The following is a 20,805-nucleotide window of genomic DNA, read 5'->3' on the forward strand; positions in this document are numbered from 1 at the left end:
ACGTGGCTAGTCATTTTAGTGTCAGTTGGACTGCATTTTATATTCAGAGGCACAATAGCCATGTTGGCAAACTAGCCATAGCTCCTTAATTCACAGTTTAGCACAAGGGAAAAAATGACAACTTTTCAAGGTTGCTATAAAGACTGAAGATACTGGATTCTAAGTGTTCAGCCCAACACTTGCCAAGATAGGATCCTGGAAAGTGTTCCAAATTAGAATTCCCTGAGGAAGGGGGTTGTTTGCAAGGGCATCTAAATTCTGAATAGTACAACTATGGATATGTCTTTTGAAATCATTATTTATAGTTCATAGTTAACAAGTACTGAACAATATATAAGAAAAACTTACTGACGTTTTACATGTTAGCTCTAGAGGAGACCTTCAAAGTCATCAGTTTGAATTACATGCTTAAAAGCTGAAGACACCCAGGACATACATTCAAACCAGTGACTCATCTGGAATAAAGACCCAAGTGTCCTGCTTGCTATTCCATGGCTCTTTCCACTATCTCATAGCCGTGAATATGAGAAACTCACAAGTGGGAAATCCTTGTCTTGAATATTGTTGATGAAATTCTTTACTGTGGTTAACAGAATGACTCCCAAAATTGAACGTAATTTGTGTTTATCACAAAGCATTAAATTATTGTCCTGTTTTAGAAGAAAACATTTGCTTGAATAATTTCTCTATGACTTTGAAATTCACTTAAATACTTGTTTTATCATAATTAGCAATTCTGAGTATACGCTAATACAGTGTACCAGTCAGGGAGGTTCAAAAGGCTCATGGAAAAACGGAATTGAAAGGTAATAGAATTTTTCTATGAACTTTTTGAAGCCCCTTCATACAAGAAATGCAAAGGACCAGTTTTCTACTTGGGCTCAGGCCCTAATTATATACCTGGATAAAATAGGAAGTAAGACAGGTAACTATCTTTTCTCGGATTTCAGGCCTTCATAAAGTAAACATGTAAATCTGTTTTTCCCTATTCCCCTGGTAGGCTTACTATAAGGCAGGCTTTGAGTTGAAAACACCAAGGCTGAACTGTGAGTCTCTCTTGGCCATTTGGTTTGGCAGGAATTGGGGAGTATTCAGCATATACTAGGTACTGTTCTAGACCCTGCAGATACAAACAACACTTGGTCCCTACTTTTGATGACTTTATAATTTAATTTGATTAGATTGGAATATAAAGTGAATTTCAGTACAAAGTATTTCCTTGAGTTTTCAAACATTTCTGTAGCCTACTGGGATGAGCCTTACAATTTGGAGTTTTTGGTAGATACAAAATAGAGCCAACTAAAACATGTGGCCTTCGTTCCTTAGGGCTATTTCTCCATTTTTCCTTTGCAGCTGGTGAGGTACATCCCAGTCCCTCCCTGTCCCTGGATTGGAATAGTAACAAAGGCAAACCCACTAGGATTGGAAGGGGAGAGATGTAAGGCAGGTTTAATGCAGTGATAACTACTTTTGGCAGAAAACAGTTTTCCAGCTAGTCTGCTATTTCTTTTTAACCCAACTATGATACTTCAATCCGAAGCTGAGTGTCTCCTACTGGGAAAATGGATTTTCTTTGAATAGTTAAGAGCGGACATTTCTTTCTCAAAATGAAAAACTGGTATAGGAATGGTCTCAGTACAATAGAAATGTAGACATTAACTGTGTGTCTGTTCCTGCAGGTATAAGGTGATTGAACTCTTTTTCTATCTCACAATGGGATTTTCTCCGGCATTGGTGGTGACGTCAATGGTAAGAGGTGGCTTGACTATTTCAGTTCTTCCATCTGTTTCTTTTTATTTATAGAGCTCTTAATGTAATTATATACATTGTATATAAGGAACCCTGGTGGCATTGCGGGTTAGGTGTTGGGCTGCCAGCTGCAAGGTCAGCAGTTCAAACCCATCAGCAACTCTGGGATAAAAATGAGACCATCTGCGCTTCCATAAAGAGTTACAGTCTCTGAAACCCTACAGAGGGTCACTATGAGTCAGAATCAACTTGATGACTTTGGGGGGGTGCATACAATTCATGTATAGCCTTTTTTTTTGCTAAAGTTAAAGCATTTCCATTAATAAAATACTCAAAAGAAAAATGTACAAATAAAAAAGCTAAGAAAAAGGTTTTCTTGATAAAAGAAACTATGATGTTTATGGCAGGCGAGGGAAAATGATTCATGCGCTCCAGGGTGGACACATGTTAACATGTGTGACGGCACAGGTAATCTACAGCAAGAGTGAGGCTGGCCGAGCAAGGGTGAAGGTTAGCAGGAGACACAGGAGGAATCCAGCAGTTGAAGTGAAGTGAAGAGTGCTCAATGCTGTGAACTGGTGGTACATGGAGGGGATTGCAACCATTATAATGAAGCACCGTCTAGGAGTTGTTGAATGATGATGATGATCTGCTCTGTAAAAAAATATATATATACAAATAACAAAATGCCAATAACTTTTTTTATTACCATCTATAATTTGGACTTCTGGTGTGGTGCTGTAGGATCAGCACTGGACTGCAAACCACAAAGTTGGCAGTTCAGATCCACCAGCTGCTCCTCAGAAACCCTGTACGGGGTTGCTATGAGTAGGAACTGACTTGACAACACTTAACAACAGTTTGGAAAATCTATAAACCTAAAATATATTTCTTTCCTTTGGTAGTCTTCTGTGTTTCTCTTTGGTGATTCTGTTTATCCTCAACTCTAGTACTCTTTCTTTATGAAGAGATTTGTTTGATTGCATATAGGTCAGTATATCTTACTGTTTCTTCAATGGAAGAGGGTGAAATGCAGAGGTTACAGTGAAGAAAGTGTACACTATAGAATTCTAACATCTCATGAGTGGGAAGGATCCTAATGGCTCTGATGGTTCTGAGGTCCTCCCCCTTCTCATCTTACTTGCTTTACTGTCCTCTTGTGTATTTTTCCTAGGAAAGTGCTTTTTCACATTGCCATTGCTTAAACATTTCTTTTAGGGACTTACCTGGGTAAGAATGTAGTTACCTCCAGTCAACTATTGTATGAATATATTTTGAACTCCCTTTCAACTTGAAAAGTTTGTGTGTGTCGGTCAATTAGAAACAAAACCATATCATTACAACCTTAGGATCTTATACAACTGGTTACTTCTGTCTGTAGCTTACGTGGTACGTTATCAAATACTCTGCAGATTTTGACACTGTGTTGTCTGTGTTTGCTGAGTCCATTCAGACTCAAAGTGACCCTCTATAGGGTTTCCGAGAGCAGTGGTGGATTTGAACTGCCGATCTTGTAGTTAGCAGTCCAGTTCTTACCCTACAGCATCACACCAGGGCTCAAGCTACTATAAAAGGAGGAATAGTGGCACAACGGTTCAACACTTGGTTGTTAGCCAAAAGGTTGGCGGTTTGAATTCACTCAGTCTTCTCCCATAAAGATTACGGTTTAGGAAATCCTATGGGGCAGTTCTATTCTGTCACGTAGGGTCACTATGAGCTGAAAATAGTCTCAGTGGTATCTAACAAAAACCTAACCTGTGTGTCACAGTGTGCTGAGTGGAAGCTGTCTTCCCAGCCTGCAGTGGGCAGAAGAGCTGTACCATCATTCCATTTCTGAGCTCGTAGGCATGTTGTTGTTAATAAGCCATCGAGTAGGTTCCGACTCATAACGACCCTGTATATGGTTTCTGAGGCACAGCTGGTGGGTGTGAGCTGCCAACCTTGCATTAAACAATCTGTTGTTTATCCTACAGCCCACACCAGGCCTCCCATAGGCACATAGTTCTTCCCCTAGCCATGTGAAAAGACCTATAGAAGTTTGGGGAATTCATTGGTTTGGTTCTGGTTTTTTCAGAGGATATCCTTTTGAGACTATTTTCCTTTGGAATATTAGGAGGTATAGGGTAACTTTGGTAATTTCCTAGCATGAAAAATACATATAGTTTGGTTGGTGAAGACAACTGGGAAAAGGGTGTGGGGGTGGGGTAAAGGGGAAAGTGACAGATGAGAGAAATCTGCCATGAAAAACATAGAGTTAGAGGTTTATGCCAATGGGTTACGAATCATTATGGTAGAACTCCAAGTAAATCCCCTCTGGGTATCATAAAAACAGGTTTATCCAGAATTTTTATTTATAGTTCTTGTAATTGGTATTTTCACAAATGGAGCAATAGTTGTTAGCTGCTTTTGAGTTGGTGCCGACTCATAGCAACCCTGTGCACAACCGAAGGAAACACTGCCTGGTCCTGGGCCAGTCTCACAGTTGATGCTACATGTAAGCCCACTGTTGCTGCCACTTGGTCACTCCGTCTCTCTAGGGGTCTTCCTCCTTTTATGCTAACCCTCCTCAATAGTAGGTGGCTATTGCCACATTTATGTTGGCAAGGTCATCCCTTAACTATTCTTCACAGAACTTGGATGAAGCAGGGAAATGCCATTCATATTAAACAAGAAAGTAAACAGGTGTTTTGGTGCCTTCCCTGGTTGTGATGGGAGCACCAGACAGAAGTTAGTACCAGAGGAAATGATACTAGCTAATTCTGAAAGCCAAGTGGGGCCCAGGATTTGGTAGGGTTGAGGCAATCATTATAAGTAGGACATGCAGCAGACACGGAGTCCCTGGTAGAGCACAAACACAAGCATCTTTGAAGGATTGAAAAGCATTCACTATGTTGCCTATCTGGAGACTATACCTGTATGAGTAGGTGCATTATGTGTGTGGGGTAGTTGTACAGCTAGCACAAATTTCATGCTAGAGGTGGGGAGCTGCTAAACATAAAAGACTATTCATTGCTTAATTTCTTTACAAGAGAAGGTAGGGTTTTTTTAACACTAGAAAGAAAATACAACACAACAAAGGATGGGGCTGTAAAGTTTATCAGTATACTGTGTGTGACTATAATAATAATAATCAAGATCTACTGTGATGAGGATGTACTTTGTAACCCTTAGCATAACTATAAAAATGTGTTTTGGAAAGTCCCAGCTAAATAAGCAGTGCAGCTGTGCGTTTTCTGCTACATGTCGTTGAGTCGCTTCCAGCTCACATCAACTCAGTCTAGGTTTTCTGAGGCGGTGAATCATTACAGAACCAGAAAGCCTCATCTTTCTCCAACAGAACAGGTGCTAGGTTTAAACTGCTGACCTTGTGATTACTGTCACTCACTACACTACCAGGGCTCCTTAAATAGCCAGTAGAAAAGATAAAATGGAATATTGGAGATACTCAATTAATTACATAGGAAAAAAAAAAAAAAAGGAAAAGAGGATAAAGAAAACAAAGACTAGATGAGGCCGAAGATAAAACAAAGATCAAGATGGGAAGACCTAAAAGCTACCAGCAAAAAAATGAGACCAACCTTTCCGCCCATATCCCTCACTCCTCAGCGGGGCTCAGTGATTCAGTCCAGTGGTTACACAGAACTCAGACACTGTACTTCAGTGATGGGGTTTATAAAGGGAAGTTAACAGGTCAGAACTGCTCAGGGCACAGATCTTCTGGTCAGGACAGCCTTTCCTCAGCCATGCCCACAGACAAGAGCTGTTAGTGCTGCTGATAGATGCCCACAGGACAGAGCACTCCACCATAAGCCTTACCCTGAAGGCACTTGGCCCCAGTGTCCGGGGTCAGCAAACCTAGCTCCTCCAATTAAGTGCCTGGAGGCACCTCACTGTGCGTGCAAGCAAGCCACCTTCCCGAAGTCACTCAGCTTTACGTGCTCCGTGGGCACAGAAGCCTGACGCCCTGTCGTATGCTCTGCCTCCTGGTTCTACTGCAGCTTCTCTTCTGCTCCTCCAGTGTCACAGCTTTCTGTCTCTGGGTCAGGGAGGTGCAGTACCCAGGAATTTTCAGGGACCAGTGGGCATGCTCCACTCCTAGCTCTTTATTCTCAATGGCACTGAGATCCTCCCTCCTGCTTCTGAGATGGCTCATTTTATACCCGCATTAGAGTCCCACGTTTTCCCAAGTAACCCTATTAACAATCATTCACAACTGAATCATATAACCCGCCAGGATCTTCCTCCACCTTCTCTGACCAAGACCCATCAGGAAACAGTAGTTTGGTGGGAGTTACGAAGACTACTGCTGGAAGAGACACACTGCGGCACCGCACAACTGTATCAATAATCGTGTCAAGTAAGAACACACTGAACACTCATAATTAGAGAGCAGAGATTTTCAGGCTGGGAACAAAAAGCCCAAACTCAGCTATGTGCTGTGTATAGCACTTAGAATATAAAGGCACAGGTACGGTAAGAGTAAAAGGATGGAGTAGAGATGATATCTTGAATTGACTGTGATATCAAAGTAGATACAAATACAAGGAATTAAGATAGACATTATTTCATCAAGATTAATAGTCCTAAATGCCTGTGCATATATAACAGAACTTCAAAATGTTTTTGTTAAGTGCCATCAACTCAGTTCTGACTCCTAGCGACTCTGTAAAAGGCTTGTAGGTTTGAACGCCAACCATGTGGTTGACAGTCTAGTGCTTATCCTACAGCCCCACACAGGACTCAACAAAACGCATGGAGTAAAATCTAACAGACGGAAAGGGGAAACAAATCTTCCCTCATAATTGGAGCTTTTAACACTTCTTTTAGAAATGGATTAAGTAAACATATAGACAAAGAATGGTGAGAATAGCAGATTTGAGCAATATTATCACTAGTCTATTTGACACTTCTGAACACCATCCAACCAGTGTAGTACACAAATTATTTCTAAGTGTGGAATGGTCATCAAAATAGCTCAGATAGATTGGTCATAAGATAATATTCAGTAGATGTAAATATTTAAATCCGTATAAATTCAAATATTTACATATTTAAATGTGTAAATCTAAGAATTTAAATCATACAACAAAGAAGATGCAGAAAACCCCTAAATATTTGAAAATTAAACAGCACATTTAAAAATAACCTCCTGGGTCAAAGGACAGATCAGAAGGAAATTAGAAAATAGTTTGAGAGGAATGACAATGAAAACACAACCTAATAAAATTTGTGTAATGACATTAACACTGTTTATGTCAGAAGAGAGTTTTAAAATCAGTGTTCTAAGCTTCTTCCTTAAGCTAAAACTGAAGAACTCACTAATCCCAAAATAGCTAGGATTTAAGAAATAAAAGATATTAAGAACGAAATGGTAAAGCAATTGAGAAAATTAATGAAACAAAAAATTGGTTCTTTGAAAACATCAGTACAATTTCTAAAGCTTAGGCAGACTGATTATGATCTAGAAAAACCATAAAAATAGCAATATAAGCAATAGAACGGGACTGTCAATATTGATATTATAAAAGGATACTAAAGAAATACGACTAAGTTCATACCATATATCCGACAACTCGGATAAAATGAACAAGGTTCTGAAAAGACAGTCTACCACAGCAGAGTCGAAAGAAACAGAAACCTGGGTAGGTCTGTATCTATTAAAGAAATTGAATTCATAATTTAAAAACTTTCTACAAAGAAAACCTCATTCAGGTAGATTCACTGATTCACTCTATGAAATGTTTAATGTCGGATCCTCACAAACTGTCTGAGCAAGTTGACCTGGAAAGAACACGGCCCAACTCAGTATAACTTTAATACCAAAATTAGACCAAGATGCTGCAAAGATAAGAAAACTACAACCAACATGCTTTACAAAATTGATAGAAAAGTCTTCAACAAAATATTTTCAGATGTGATTAATATATAAAAAGAATTGTTAGGTGGCATTAAATTGGTTTCCATAGCGAAACCCTATGCACAACAGAACAAGACACTGACTGGTCCTGTGCCATCCTTACAATTGTTACACTTGAGAATACCACTGTGCCAGTCCATCTTTTTGGGAGTCTTCCTCTTTTTCGCTGACCCTATGCTTTGCCAAGCATGCTGTCCTTCTCCAGGGGCTTGTCCATCCTGATAACATGTCCGAAATATGAGAGACAAAGTTCGCCATCCTGGCTTCTAAGGAGCATTTTGGCTGTAATTCTTCCAAGACAGATTTATTTGTTCTTTTCACAGGTAATGGTACTTTAAGTATTCTTCCAAGAGCATAATTAAAGTGCATTGATTGTTCCACGGTCTCCCTTACTCATTGTCCAACTTTCACATGCACATAAGGAGACTGAAATTACCATGACTTGGGTCAGGTGCACCTTAGTCCTGAAACTGATACCTTTAAGAGGTCTTTTGGAGTAGATTTGCCTAATGGAGTACATTGTTTGATTTCTTGACTGCTGCTTCCATGAGTGTTGATAGTGGAGCCAAGCAAAATGAAGTCTTTGACAACTTTAATCTTTTTTCCATTTATCATGATGTTGTGTATTGCTCCAGTGGTAAGGACTGTTTTCTTTATATTGACGTACAATCCAAGTCCTCTTCACCTCCAGCAAGCAAGGTTGTGTCGTCTGTATATCACAGGTGGTTAATAATGAGTCTACCTCCAATCCTGATGCCATGTCCTTCATGTAATCCAATTTGTCATTATTGTTCAGCACACAGATTGAATAAGTATGGTGAAAAGATGTACCCTGGCACACAGCTTTCCTGATTTTAAACCATCCAGTATCCCCTTGTTCTGTTCTAACAACTGCCTCTTGGTGTATGTAGAGGTTCCTTATGAGCACAATGAAATGTTCTGGAATATCCATTCTTAATGATCTATAGTTTCTTATGATCCACGTAAACTTTGCAGTCAGTAATGCACAGTAAACCTCTGTGTGGCATTTTGTGCTTTCAGGTTTTAAGATCTGACCATTGTTCTTTTTATATCTGGAACATCGTCAGATATAAAAAGAGGAAGATATCAAATTGTTCTTATTAATCTGTTATAGAACTTAACATTTAAAAATGGAATTATGTAGCTCATCAGATGTAGAAAATCCTAAGGAATCTATAAAAACTTACTAAAAATAAGAGTGAAAAATTAGCAACGGAGTAGGATACAAGGTCTGGATATAATTATCAACTATATTTACCTATACGAGGGGCCTTCCAAAGTTTATGGAACATTTCCATTACTTTTCCCATGAATGTTTTGCAACTCCCCCATACTTGTTTGTAACTTGTTAAGTGCCATCGAGTCAGTTCTGATCCTTAGAGACCCGGTATAGGGTTTCCAAGGAGCAGCTTGTGGGTTTGAATTGCTGCCCTTCCAATTAGCAGTCCAGTGTTTATCCTGTAGCACCACACCAGGACTCCTAGCAGCTGGAAATTGACATGAAAAATAATACTATTAACATTAACATTAAAAAACAACAACATAAAAATTAGGGATAAATGTGTAAGACCTCTACAGTCAAAATCACAAAGAGCTGCTGAGAAATTAAAGAATGGAATAATTCAGCCATAGAGCATGCTTATGAATTGTAGTACTCATTTCATTAATATGTGAATTCTCCCCAAATCGATCCATAAATTTAATAAAACCTCAATCAAATTCCCAGCAGACCTTTGTCTAGAAATAGATAAGCTGCTTCTAAAATTGATTTGAAAATGGCAAAAGACCTAGGATAGCCAAAGCTAGTTAAGAAAAGATGAACAAAGTTGAAGGATTTATGCAATCTGATTTCAAGGTTTACTCCAAAACCTGTAGTAATCCAGACAGTGCAGTATTACGGATAAACAGTGGGTCAATAAGACAGAATGAGGAGTATAAAGGTAGACCTGCACTTATATGGAGAATGGATTTTTGACAAAGACACTTAATGGGGAAGTCTTTTCAACAAGTGGTGTAGAACAGGATAACCATGTGAAAAAACCATGAACTTCAGCTTCATTTCTCAGACAAGAATTAATTTGTGATGGATCATAGACCTGAATATAAATCATGCCCAAAACTATAAAGTTCCTAGAAGAAAACTTACAAGCAACTGTCAGTTTTAAGATAAGTAAAGATTTCTTGGAGTCCTGATGTAGCGCTCTAGGAAAAGCCCCGGACTGCTAATCACAAAGTCCATGGTTCAAACCCCCCAGATCATCGGAAACTCTTTACTGAGTCACTGTGAGTCAGAACCAACTCAATGGTACCCCCAACATCAACCAAGATTTCTTAGGCAACAGAAAGCACCAATCCTAAAAGAAAGAAAAATCGTTCATTTGGACTTATTCAAAATTAAAAACTTTTGCTCATTAGAAGCACTTTTAACAAAATAAGTAGACAAGTAACACACTGGGAGAAAACATTTGCTGTCTAGGTGGTCTGACAAAGGATCTAAGAATATGTTTTTAAAACTCCCAACTCAATAATAAAATGACAATCCTATAAAAATGAGTAAAAGACTTGACCAGAACTGGACAAAGAAACATGTTAAGTGTCCAGTAAGATCTGCAAACCATGTCTCACATCTTTAGCCATCAGCGAAATTGGGGAATGTTACAACCACAGTGCGCTACCACTAGCTACCCTGTATCTAGTTCATTTAAGAAGACTGATGAGACCAAATGTCGTCAAGGACATTAAGTACCTGGAATCATAGCACATCGCAATTGGGATGGAGAATGTGTCTTAGTGTGCCATCAAGTTCATTCCGACTCACAGTAACCCTGTGAGACTGAGTAGAATTGCCCCATAGGGTTTCCTAGGCTGAAATTTTTATAGGAGTAGATCCCCAGGTTTTTTCTCTGTTGTGTTCAAACCACTGACCGATTTGTAGCTGAGCGTTTAACCATTGTGCTGCTGGAATCCCTGTAAAATTATATAACTACTGCAAAGAATTGCTTAGCAATTTCTTAAAAAAAATTAAACTTACCACGCCCACCCCCCACCCCCAAAAAAGATAAAGTAAACTTAACCTAAAAGTTCCACTTTAGGTATTGCCTGACAGAAATGAAACTGTTTATCCACAAAAAGACTTTGGTGGCACTGTAGGATAAGCACCAGATTGCTAACCACATGATTGGAGGTTCAAACCCATCACCCGCTCCTCAGAAACCCTACATAGGGTCGCTATGCATTGGAACCGACTTTATGGCACTAAACACACAAACATACACACTAATTAACTTATCAGAGTCCTAAGGTAGAAAGACTTGATAAATTGCATTAAGTAAATCAATAGAATGCTAGGCGGTAAAAAGAAATGAACAACCCACATACACAAGCATGGATGCTACTCAAATAATGAACAAATCAATAAACAAAAAAGTGTACATAGTAGATAATTACATTTATGTGACACACTAGACCAGATTAATCTACTCTGTGGCAGTAGTAGTAGTAAAATGAAATGTACAAAAGACCTGGAGTTAGAAAACCAAAAAGTATGAGCATGCTCAGCATCTCTATCTCAAGCTGATAGAACTGAATATTCAAACCTTGAATTGCAGTGTTGAAGGTTTCTATGGGCAAAATATTGAATGATACAGGAAGCATCAAAAGACCATGGAGTACACAGTCACTGTACTAAAAAGAAATGATCGATGTTCAACTGTTTCAAGAGGTAGCATATATTCAAGAGGCAATGATACTGAAAGAAAAAGTCCAAGGTGCATTGAAGGCATTGGCAAAGAACAAAGCTCCAAGAATTGATGGAATGCAAATTGAAATCCTTTAACAAGCACTGGAGGTACTCACTCATCTATATCAAGAAATTTGGAAGACAGCTACCTGGCCAACTTACTGCAAGTGGTCCATATTTGATAAAGTGGAGGGTCAGCGAAAAAGAGGAAGAGTCCCAACGAGATGGATTGGCACAGTTGCAGCAGCAAAGAGCTGAAGCTTAACAACAATTGTGAGTGTGTTGCAGGACCAGGCAGTGTTTTGTTTTTGTTTTTAAGGTTTTTATTGTGAATTGAGTGAAAGTTTACACGTTAGATCATCAGTTTCATATTTAACAAATCATACACCTTGTTTCATTACAATGATTATAGTCCCCCCTCCATGTACCATCAGTTAACAGTATTTCTCTCTATTTACTTAAGCTCTTTTTTTTTTTAATTATTATTATTTTTAACACTCAGGTACCATAGTGGTTACAAATTGGGCTGCGAACTGCAAGGTTAGCAGTTCGAAACTACCAGCTTTTCCATGGGAGAAAGATGAAGCTTTCTGCTCCCGTAAAGATTTACTGCCTCAGAAACCCTGTACAGGGTCGCTATGAGTGGGAATCCAACTCCATGGCACATAACCACTATCACCATATATAATAATTTACACCACCAAAGGGCACATTCTGCAAGTCTGCCTCCTCGCTGCCAGCTCTCATTCCCTCTCTCCATGAATCTAGAGTCCTCAGCTGCTCCCTCTCTCCATGTCCCCATGTCTAACTCCATCTCTGGTATCACTGCTTCTCTGGATAAGGTCCCGCATTCCACTTGTGCTCTTCTCCCTTGATGGTCCTAGGGTTCTCTGTTTCTGGGCTGTAAGATTAACTACTCCCCCATTTTTGTTACAAAACTTCTACCTTTGTGACAGTGGCAATTAGTCATGATAACATTTATTCACTATTGAATCATACGAATCTTATTCCCATCTCTTTTCATCAGACCCATTTAGACAAGATGAAAACTATTCAGTGGAGACTCTTTCTTCCCCCACACACTGTTAAACTAAACTCCCCCTTGAAACCTTGTAAGCCAGTCACTTTGTGCCTTTATCACCCCCTCATTTTAGGTAGCCAGTATCTAAGTTGTCCGTCCCTATCTACCCTGTGTACAGAGCGGATAGCATTGATACTTGATGTGAAGACTCCTTCCCTCTCTCTTGGTACTTTGAGCTATTACATCCATGAGTATAAGTCAAGTTCCCATGTTTCCTTTATCAAAAAAAAAATTTTTTTTTTTAATCTTCCTCTAATCAAGTTCTGATTATCAAGCCATCAAAGCTAGGTCAAATGGGTACTGTCTGTAACTTTGGGTATTCTTGTGCATCTCCCCTCACTTCATGTTCAGCTGGATGCTTCACTCAGCTCTAGCCATCTGTGGATATATCCTTGTCTATAGGACCAGGCAGTGTTTTGTTCTTTTGTGCATACAGTCAACTATGAGTTGGTACCAACTCAGCGGCACCTAACAACAACAGTACATCAGTGGTAGTAGTAATAAGAATGGTTGCCTTGGTAGCATGGGTGTCAGATTGGGATAGGAACCTCCTCACGTATGGAGATAGCTGTATATCTTGATGGGGTGTTGATTACATTTATCAAAACTTAAAATCTATGAGTTTTAGGTCTTTGAAGAAAAAAGTTCAAGATTGGCAAAAAAAAAAAAATGAAGTTCCATGAGCTGACTGAATACCAATTGAAATGATTCAACAAACTGTTGGAGCCCTGGAAGCACTCACTAGTCTGTGCCAAGAAATTTGGAAGATAGCTACCTGGCCAGCCATCTGGAAGATAATTTTGCCCTTCCAAAGAAAGGTGATCCAACAGAAATGCAAAACTTACCAAACAATGTCATTAATAACACACGCAAATAAAATTTTACTGAAGGTAATTTAAAAACGATTGCAGCAATATATTGACAGAGAGCTGCCAGAAGCTCAAGCTGGATTCAGAAGAGGATATAGAATAAGGGATATCACTGCTGACAGCCGATAGATTTTAGCTGAAAGCAGATAATATGAGAAATATGTGTACTTGTGTTTTATTGACTGTGCAAAGACATTAGATTGTGTAGCTCATAATAAACTATGAGTAACATTGCAAAAGAATGGGGATTCTAGAACACTTAATTATGATCGTGTGGAACCTGTACACGGAACAAGAAGCAGAACAGAGCAAAGGGATACTGAATGGTTTAAAACTAAGGTGAGTGGTTTCAAACGAGGAAAGGTTGTATCCTTTCACCTTGCTTATTCAATCTGTAATGTTGAGCAAATAATTTGAGAAGCTGAATTATATGAAGAAGAACTTGGCTTCAGGATTGGAGGAAGGCTCATTAACCACCTGCCACATACACAGTCTTGCTTGCTGAAATAAAAAAGGGCTTAAAACACTTGCTCATGAAGATCAAAGAATATAGTCTTCAATATAGATTATATTTTAATGTAAAGAAACCAAATCCTCACAGCTTGACCAATAAACAGCATTATGATAAATGGAGAAAAGATTGAAATTGTGTAGTATTTAATTTTATTTGGGTACATAATTAACACTCTTTAAAGCAACAGTCAAGAAATCAAATGATTTGCATTGGGCAAATCTGTTGTACATGACCTCTTTAAAGTGTTGCAGAACAATGAGGTCACTTTGAGGATTAATGCACCTATCTCAAGTCATGCTATTTTCACTTAACTTATATGCATGTGAAAGCTGGACAGGGAAAAGGAAAACTTGAGAAGAATTGATGCATTTGAATTATGGGGTTGGTAAAGAATATTGAAAATACCATAGACTGCCAGAGAGTGAACACATTAGTTTTGGACGAAGTACAGCCAGAATGTCCCTAAGAAATAGGGATTGCAGGACTTTGTCTCGTAATGTCATCAGGCGGATCCAGTCCCTGGAAAAGGTTATCATGCTTAGTAAAGTAGAGAGCCAGTGAAAAAGAGAATGCTCCCCCATCCCCCATGATAAGGATCGGCACAGTGATGACAATAATGGGTTGAAACATACCAGTGGTGAGGCTGGAGCAGAACCAGACAGGGTTTTCTTCTGTTCTGCATAGGTTCACTGAGTCCATAACACCTAACAAGATTAATGATAAATGTTGTATCATCATTAAAATAAAACAAACAACTTTTAAGTTTACAGTAGTTTCAAGTTTACAGAAGAGTCCCAAAGATAGGTACAGCAAGTTCCCAAATACCCCATACTGAGTGCCTCCGATTATTAACATTTTACTTTGGTATGGTACAGTAATTGTAATTTACCAATCAGTATTCATGCATTAGGAGTCCTGGTGTGATGCTGTAGGATAAGCACTGAACTGCCAACCGCAGGGTCATCAGTTTAAACCCACCAGCCATTCCTTGGAAACCCTATGTGGGGTTGCTATGAGTCGGAACTGACTCGACGGCACTTAACAACAACAACATTAACTCGTAGGCTTTACTCAGATTTCTTTAGTTTTCTCCTAATGTCCAGGACACCACATGACATTCAGTTGTCTTTTAAGGTCCCTTCGGCTCTCATTTTCTTAGACTTTCTTTGGTTTTGATGACTACAGACTTTTTTTGTTTGTTTGTTAGAATGCCCTGTTGGGATTCTCTGATGTCTTTCTCAGATTTAGTCTCGGTTACAGATTTGCGGGGAAGAAGACCACAGAAGTAAAGTGTCACACCATCATATCAAAGGCAAGGACTTTCAACATGACTTGTCACTGTTGGTTTTGAACTTGATCACTTGACTGAGGTAGTGCTTGTCATGTCTCTTCACTGTAATGTTACCTCTCTCTGTTTGCAGTGTGTAGAACCCACTGTAAAGAATGGGAGTTATCTCCACCTCCTTGGAGTAGATCTTCATACATGGCTGTGGAATATCTGCACAAATTATTTTGAATTTGCCATAAGTGATTCATCTTTTCTCCCCCATTTATTTACTTATCCAATCATTTCTATCAGTATTAATTCCTGGACATTTATTTTAAATTCACTACTACTTGATATTACTTCTGTGACTGTCTCTTCATCTTTAAAACCAGGAGGTTGAATTCAATGAGTAATACCTACATTTGGGAATCACATGATAAAAGCCTTAACCTTCTCCTGGAAAAATGCACTTCATGCATATGTTGTAAAGTGCCGTCAGTCAGTTTTGACCCTTAGCGACTCTGTATAGGGTTTCCGAGGAGCAGCTGGTGAGCTTGAACCACCAATGTTGCGATTCAAACAGACCTTGCAGTCAAGCTCATTAACCTGCAGCACCACACCAGGGCTCCTTCATGCAGATACACAGAGGATAATTTTGTTTGTATAATGGGTGTCACTTGCTCTGTAACTTTTAGGAAGTAATAAATGCCTTTTTTTTTGACTGTGTAAATCAAAATATACTTGGTTGAAATCCCAATTTATGGGGAAATCTTAAAACAATTTGAGTTGGCTCCTCCTTTTTGCTGCCATTGCTTTTGACCTAGGTCCATGAGACCCATCCAGCGCTAGTGGGTGGAGTGGAGTCTTCCTTTGCTCCCCGCTGGACTTGGCCCAGGAATTGCTCCAGCACTCACAGAGTGGCAGCCATCAGTGCCCAGGCCTGAGACACCCATATGTACCCCTTCCTTTGTCCAGCCGTGGTCTGGCTAACATCTCCACGCATCCTGCGGAACCCGCAACCTTTCTACTCCTAGTTCTCAGTATCCTGCAGGTTTACAGGGGACTGACTTGTTTCTATATCAGCTTCCGAGGCCCAGCCTCTCTTCTCTTCTCTAATGTTGCAGTCTGCCCTATGTCTCCTGCTACCTTCATCTTTCCTCTGATAACCTCTCTTTTGTATGTTCCCTGTCCTGTCACTCATTTTAACACGTGTCTACCCTCTAGCCCAAGGAGCTCTGGTAGTGTAATGGTTAGCAATCAGGCTGTTAATCTCAAGGTCAGCAACTTGAAACCACCAGCTGTTCCACTGGAGAAAGATGAGGCTTTAAGCTCCCTTAAAGATTGACAGCCTCAGAAACCCTACACAGGGTCTCTATGAGGCAGAACCAACTCCATGGCACACCACCACCACCATCCTCTAGCCCGTGAATCATTTTCTGTCTCCTCCCACCCCCTGTAACCATATTTCTTTCATTAAGAAAACCTTTTCTTAATTTTTGTAACATTGGTCTCATACAATATTTGCCCTTTTATGATTGACTAATTTCACTCAGCATAATGTCTTCCACGTTCATCCAGGTTGTGAGGTATTTAGAAGATTCGTCATTGTAATTCAGCATTGCATTTAACCATTCTTCTGTTGATGGGCATTTATTTAGGCTGTCTCCATCTGTTAGATGTGTGTCCTGTAGATCACTTATTGAAGGATCCTGTTTTCTTAGCCATTCTGCTCCGTCTCTTGATGCATTTAATCCATTTACATTTTGTGTAATTATCGATAGGTGTGAACTGATTGCTGTGATTTTGCTTTGTTTTGTGTTACTGCCGGTTTCTTTGTTCCACATAATTTTCTGTTCTGGTTCATTTTATTGTGTGCTTTCTGTTCATTTCTGTTGTGTTGATGTTTACTGGATCTCTTTTATTTCCTTTTTTTTTTTTAATTTAACTTTTGATGTGTAAATGTATTAATTTTCTTTGAGCTTACCTTGTAATTTATTAACATCCCCCCTCACCCCATTTAAAACAGTTTGTTTTATCTTGAAATCTACTTGACTTCCTTGCCATTTGGAAGTTCTGTATCTACACTATTTATTCCCTCTTGCTTTGTAGTAGACTTCATTATAAAATGTTATCTCTGGTTCCCTATTTTCAGTCTTGTAGGTTTATTTTACTTTAAATATTTCTATATCTGGATTGAGTTTGGGGTGGTGTTGTCATGTATGATAATCACAGGTTGTTGTCTGCTATTGTTGGTTTTCTCTCCAAAGAACACCCTTTAGCATATTTGTAAAGTTGGTCTGGTCATTACAAATTCCATTAATCTCTGTTTATCAGGAAGTATTCTAATTTAACTGTCATATTTGAGTGACAGCTTTGCTGGGTATATGATTCTTGGTTGGCAGTTTTTTTCCTTCAGAGTTTTGGATATGTCATCCCATTGCCTTCTTGCCTCATGGTTTTTGCTGTGAAATTAGAGATTAGTTTTGTTGGTTTTCCTTTGTAGGTAACCTTTCGATTTCCCCAAGCTGCTCTCAGGATCTTTGTCATGTCTTTGGTTTTGGAAAGTTTGATTATAGCATGATTTTCATTTGGTTTCCATCCTGTGTTGGTTTCATTCAGCTTCTTGTATGCTTATCTTTTCATTTTTCATGACGTCAGGGACGTTTTCTTACAACTTTTCAATTTTCTCTGTGTTTGTTATTGCCTCTTTCTGTTCTGGAATTCCTAACACCCATAAATTGTTCCTCTTTATGGTATCCCAGATGGCACTTAGGACTTCTTTGGATTTTTCTCTTTCTTTTTCCTGATTGTTTTTCTAGCATATTAGTATTGACAGTTTTATTTTCAAGCTCAGTAATTCAGGCTTCCATTGCTTTTAATCTACTCCTTTGCCCTTTCAATGTATTGTCCATTTCTAAAATCTTAGTATTAAACTTCTGCATTGCTGATTGCAGGTTTTGTATTGTTTCAGAATTTACATTTATTTTGTCTGTTTGTTCTTGTAGAGTTTTCCTCAATTCTTCTAAAGTTTTTATTGTATTCCCCTTGCTTTCCTCGGATCTTCCTATCGATCCTTTGAAGGTACCTAAAGATCATTAAAAAAACTTTTTTTTCAGTTAGTTCCATTACCTTTTCTTCCTCAGACATATTTTCTGGCTCTGCATCTTGGTCATTTGAGCCATTCTCTCTTGTTTCTTCATGTGAACTAAAATTGTCTGTTGTTTCTGGGGCTTATGGGATTGTTGTATTTATATTTCATTTATGATTGTATGTTGATGTTTTCTTAGGCTCTCACCAGTTATCTCCTGTCTGCTACAACTAGAGGCTAGAAGTCAGTACTCCATTCACATTCATGCATTTCAGCTTAGGGTGGGTTTGGCTAGTGTTGGCTGCCATCTTTCATTGATCAGGTGCTATATGAGCTGGTATTGGCTCTTGTCCAGTGGGTGGAGCTGCAGATGGTGTGGTTGTGATTAGTCTGTATAGGCGTGGTTGCTGTCACTTGTCCAGTGGGAAAGAGAAAACCACTCCCACACACATACAAGTAACAAAACAATAAACAAGTAAGGGACAAACAATGAAAAAAGAAATAAAAACAGGCAGCAACCAGGAAAAAATAATTTAATGACTATAAAGACAAAAGGGCAGGGAACTAGAGCTATGAAGAGAAAAATAAGAGAAAAAGTAAAAGGAAGAAATAAAAGAAAACCACTAAAAAATAACTAAAAAGAAAAAAGAGCAATAGGAAAAATGGAGCTATAGAAGAGGGAAAAAGGAGGAAATAAAGGGAAGAACTTAAAAAAACAAAAGAACCCACTTAGACAAAGCAGGGAGAGGCAAGATGAAAAAGTGATTCGAGAGTGGTAAAGAAAAATCAAAAGGAATAAAAAGAGAAGAGTGAAAATGAAAAGCAGAACAAAAGTGAGATAGAAAAGATAAAATTCAAGTGAATGGAAGGAGAGGAAAGAGTTGTTGTTGTTAAGTGCTGTTGAATTGATTCCGACTCAGTAACTCTGGATGGGGTTTCCAAGGAGCGGCAGTGAGCTTAACCCACCAACCTTGAGGTTCAAACCGACCTTGCAGTCCAGCGCATTAACTGGCAGTTCCACACCATTCAAGGGAATAGAAAGAGAAGGAGGAGAAAGAATAAACAAACAGAAACAATAGAGCAACAAAAGGGAGCAACCGAACCCGAAAACAAAAAAAAACAAAAAACAGTGCAACCGTTGGACCTGGGGGTGGGGGGGGGCTCCTGCAAGCCAATGATGCTACAGGGTGGGTGTGGGATGGATGTGACCAGCAGAGTTCCTGGCCCTAGATGGAGTTCTTCATATCTGTGTTATCTGTGTTCAGAGCACTCAGCTGGAAGGAGTTCATGAAGGCCCTTGATGGACCTGGTGTCAGTGTCTGTTAGGACCACAGGGCAGCTGGGGGCACAGTGTCTGATTTAACACTGGTGGTGGTTCAGCAGCTTCTAAAGATCTGGAGCTGAGTCTGCCTGAATCCAGGCACCAAAGCGGCTAAGCCTGCCTTCACCTCACACTGGCATGTCTCCCAAGTGGCTCCGACCGCCTGAGTGCAGGGGTCTGCCCTGGGGGTGGCCACAGTGCTGGTCACCAGGAAGCATGGGGGAAAAAGAAGAAATCATAACCTTTTTTGTTGCCCATATGAATCTGCTGTGCCAGGCCTCCCCAAGGTGGCCAAGCAAGCGTTCACCAGGCAGTATTTCTCTTGGCACTCCTGCTCACCCTCTCCTCCTGGCAAGCACGTCATCCTGTCATGTGTGACTGTGCTTGATTGAATCAAGATTCATATTGCCCAAAGTACACTCCAGGCAGATGTACAAGGGACTTCTTTTCTGTTTGATTCCTATTTGCAGATGAGATTTTTGCATATGCAGTGTTGCTTTAGTGTCTGAAAATCAGGAGTCTTGTGAAATTAACAGTTATCTCTGTAGCTTCCACACACAATAGTAACCGTCACACCTTTTTATGTTTCCCTCTGTTGGCAGAATAACACCGATGGACTTCACGAACTTGCCTGTGGGGGCCTGATTTATTGCTTGGGAGTTGTGTTCTTCAAGAGCGATGGCATCATTCCGTTTGCCCATGCCATCTGGCACCTGTTTGTGGCCACGGCAGCTGCGGTGCACTACTACGCCATTTGGAAGTATCTTTACCGAAGCCCTACAGACTTTATGAGACATTTATGATCTATCTGTACAAGGTCTCCAAACCAGTATTATTTCAGGGATGGCACTTGGGAGTAGGGTTAAGAGCTGAAATTGCACAGGAAAGAAGACAAAGGACAAAAGACAACCGCACTGACTTTCTCTATACCTTTGAATAGCATTACTGTGAAAGTATCAAAGCTGTGTTCTGGCTTTCCCCTCTCACAGCAAATGAGATAGTGAATCAGTTATTCATTCCATTCCACTATCATGAAGGACTCTGGAGAGACTTGGCCAACAGATGTTTACAAACCAGAATTTTGTATTTTCATTTTACAGATTTTCCTACATGATTTTTCTAAATTCCTAGGTCAGGGTGTACAAGTCAGTGTAATAACAAAGCTTCCTTTTTAAGAAAACATGGTTTCTAGCACTTTCCCATTAGCTGTATAAAGAATCATGGGCAGAACTTAGGCCC

The 20,805-nt window shown here is 39.5% G+C and overlaps 1 protein-coding gene across 1 annotated transcript in view; it reads left to right on the forward strand.

Annotated features, from left to right (window-relative positions):
* Nucleotides 1-20,369, forward strand: part of MMD (monocyte to macrophage differentiation-associated) — a 40,081-nt gene extending 19,712 nt beyond the window's left edge. The window contains exons 6-7 of the mRNA XM_006832409.1: nt 1,680-1,749; nt 20,169-20,369. Of these exons, the coding sequence (XP_006832472.1) occupies nt 1,680-1,749; nt 20,169-20,369 (271 nt within the window). The remainder of the gene's footprint in view (nt 1-1,679; nt 1,750-20,168) is intronic.
* The last annotated feature ends 436 nt before the right edge of the window (nt 20,370-20,805 follow it).

This window comes from Chrysochloris asiatica, unplaced genomic scaffold, assembly GCF_000296735.1.
Source record: "Chrysochloris asiatica unplaced genomic scaffold, ChrAsi1.0 scaffold00007, whole genome shotgun sequence".
NCBI classification, from domain to species: domain Eukaryota; kingdom Metazoa; phylum Chordata; class Mammalia; order Afrosoricida; family Chrysochloridae; genus Chrysochloris; species Chrysochloris asiatica.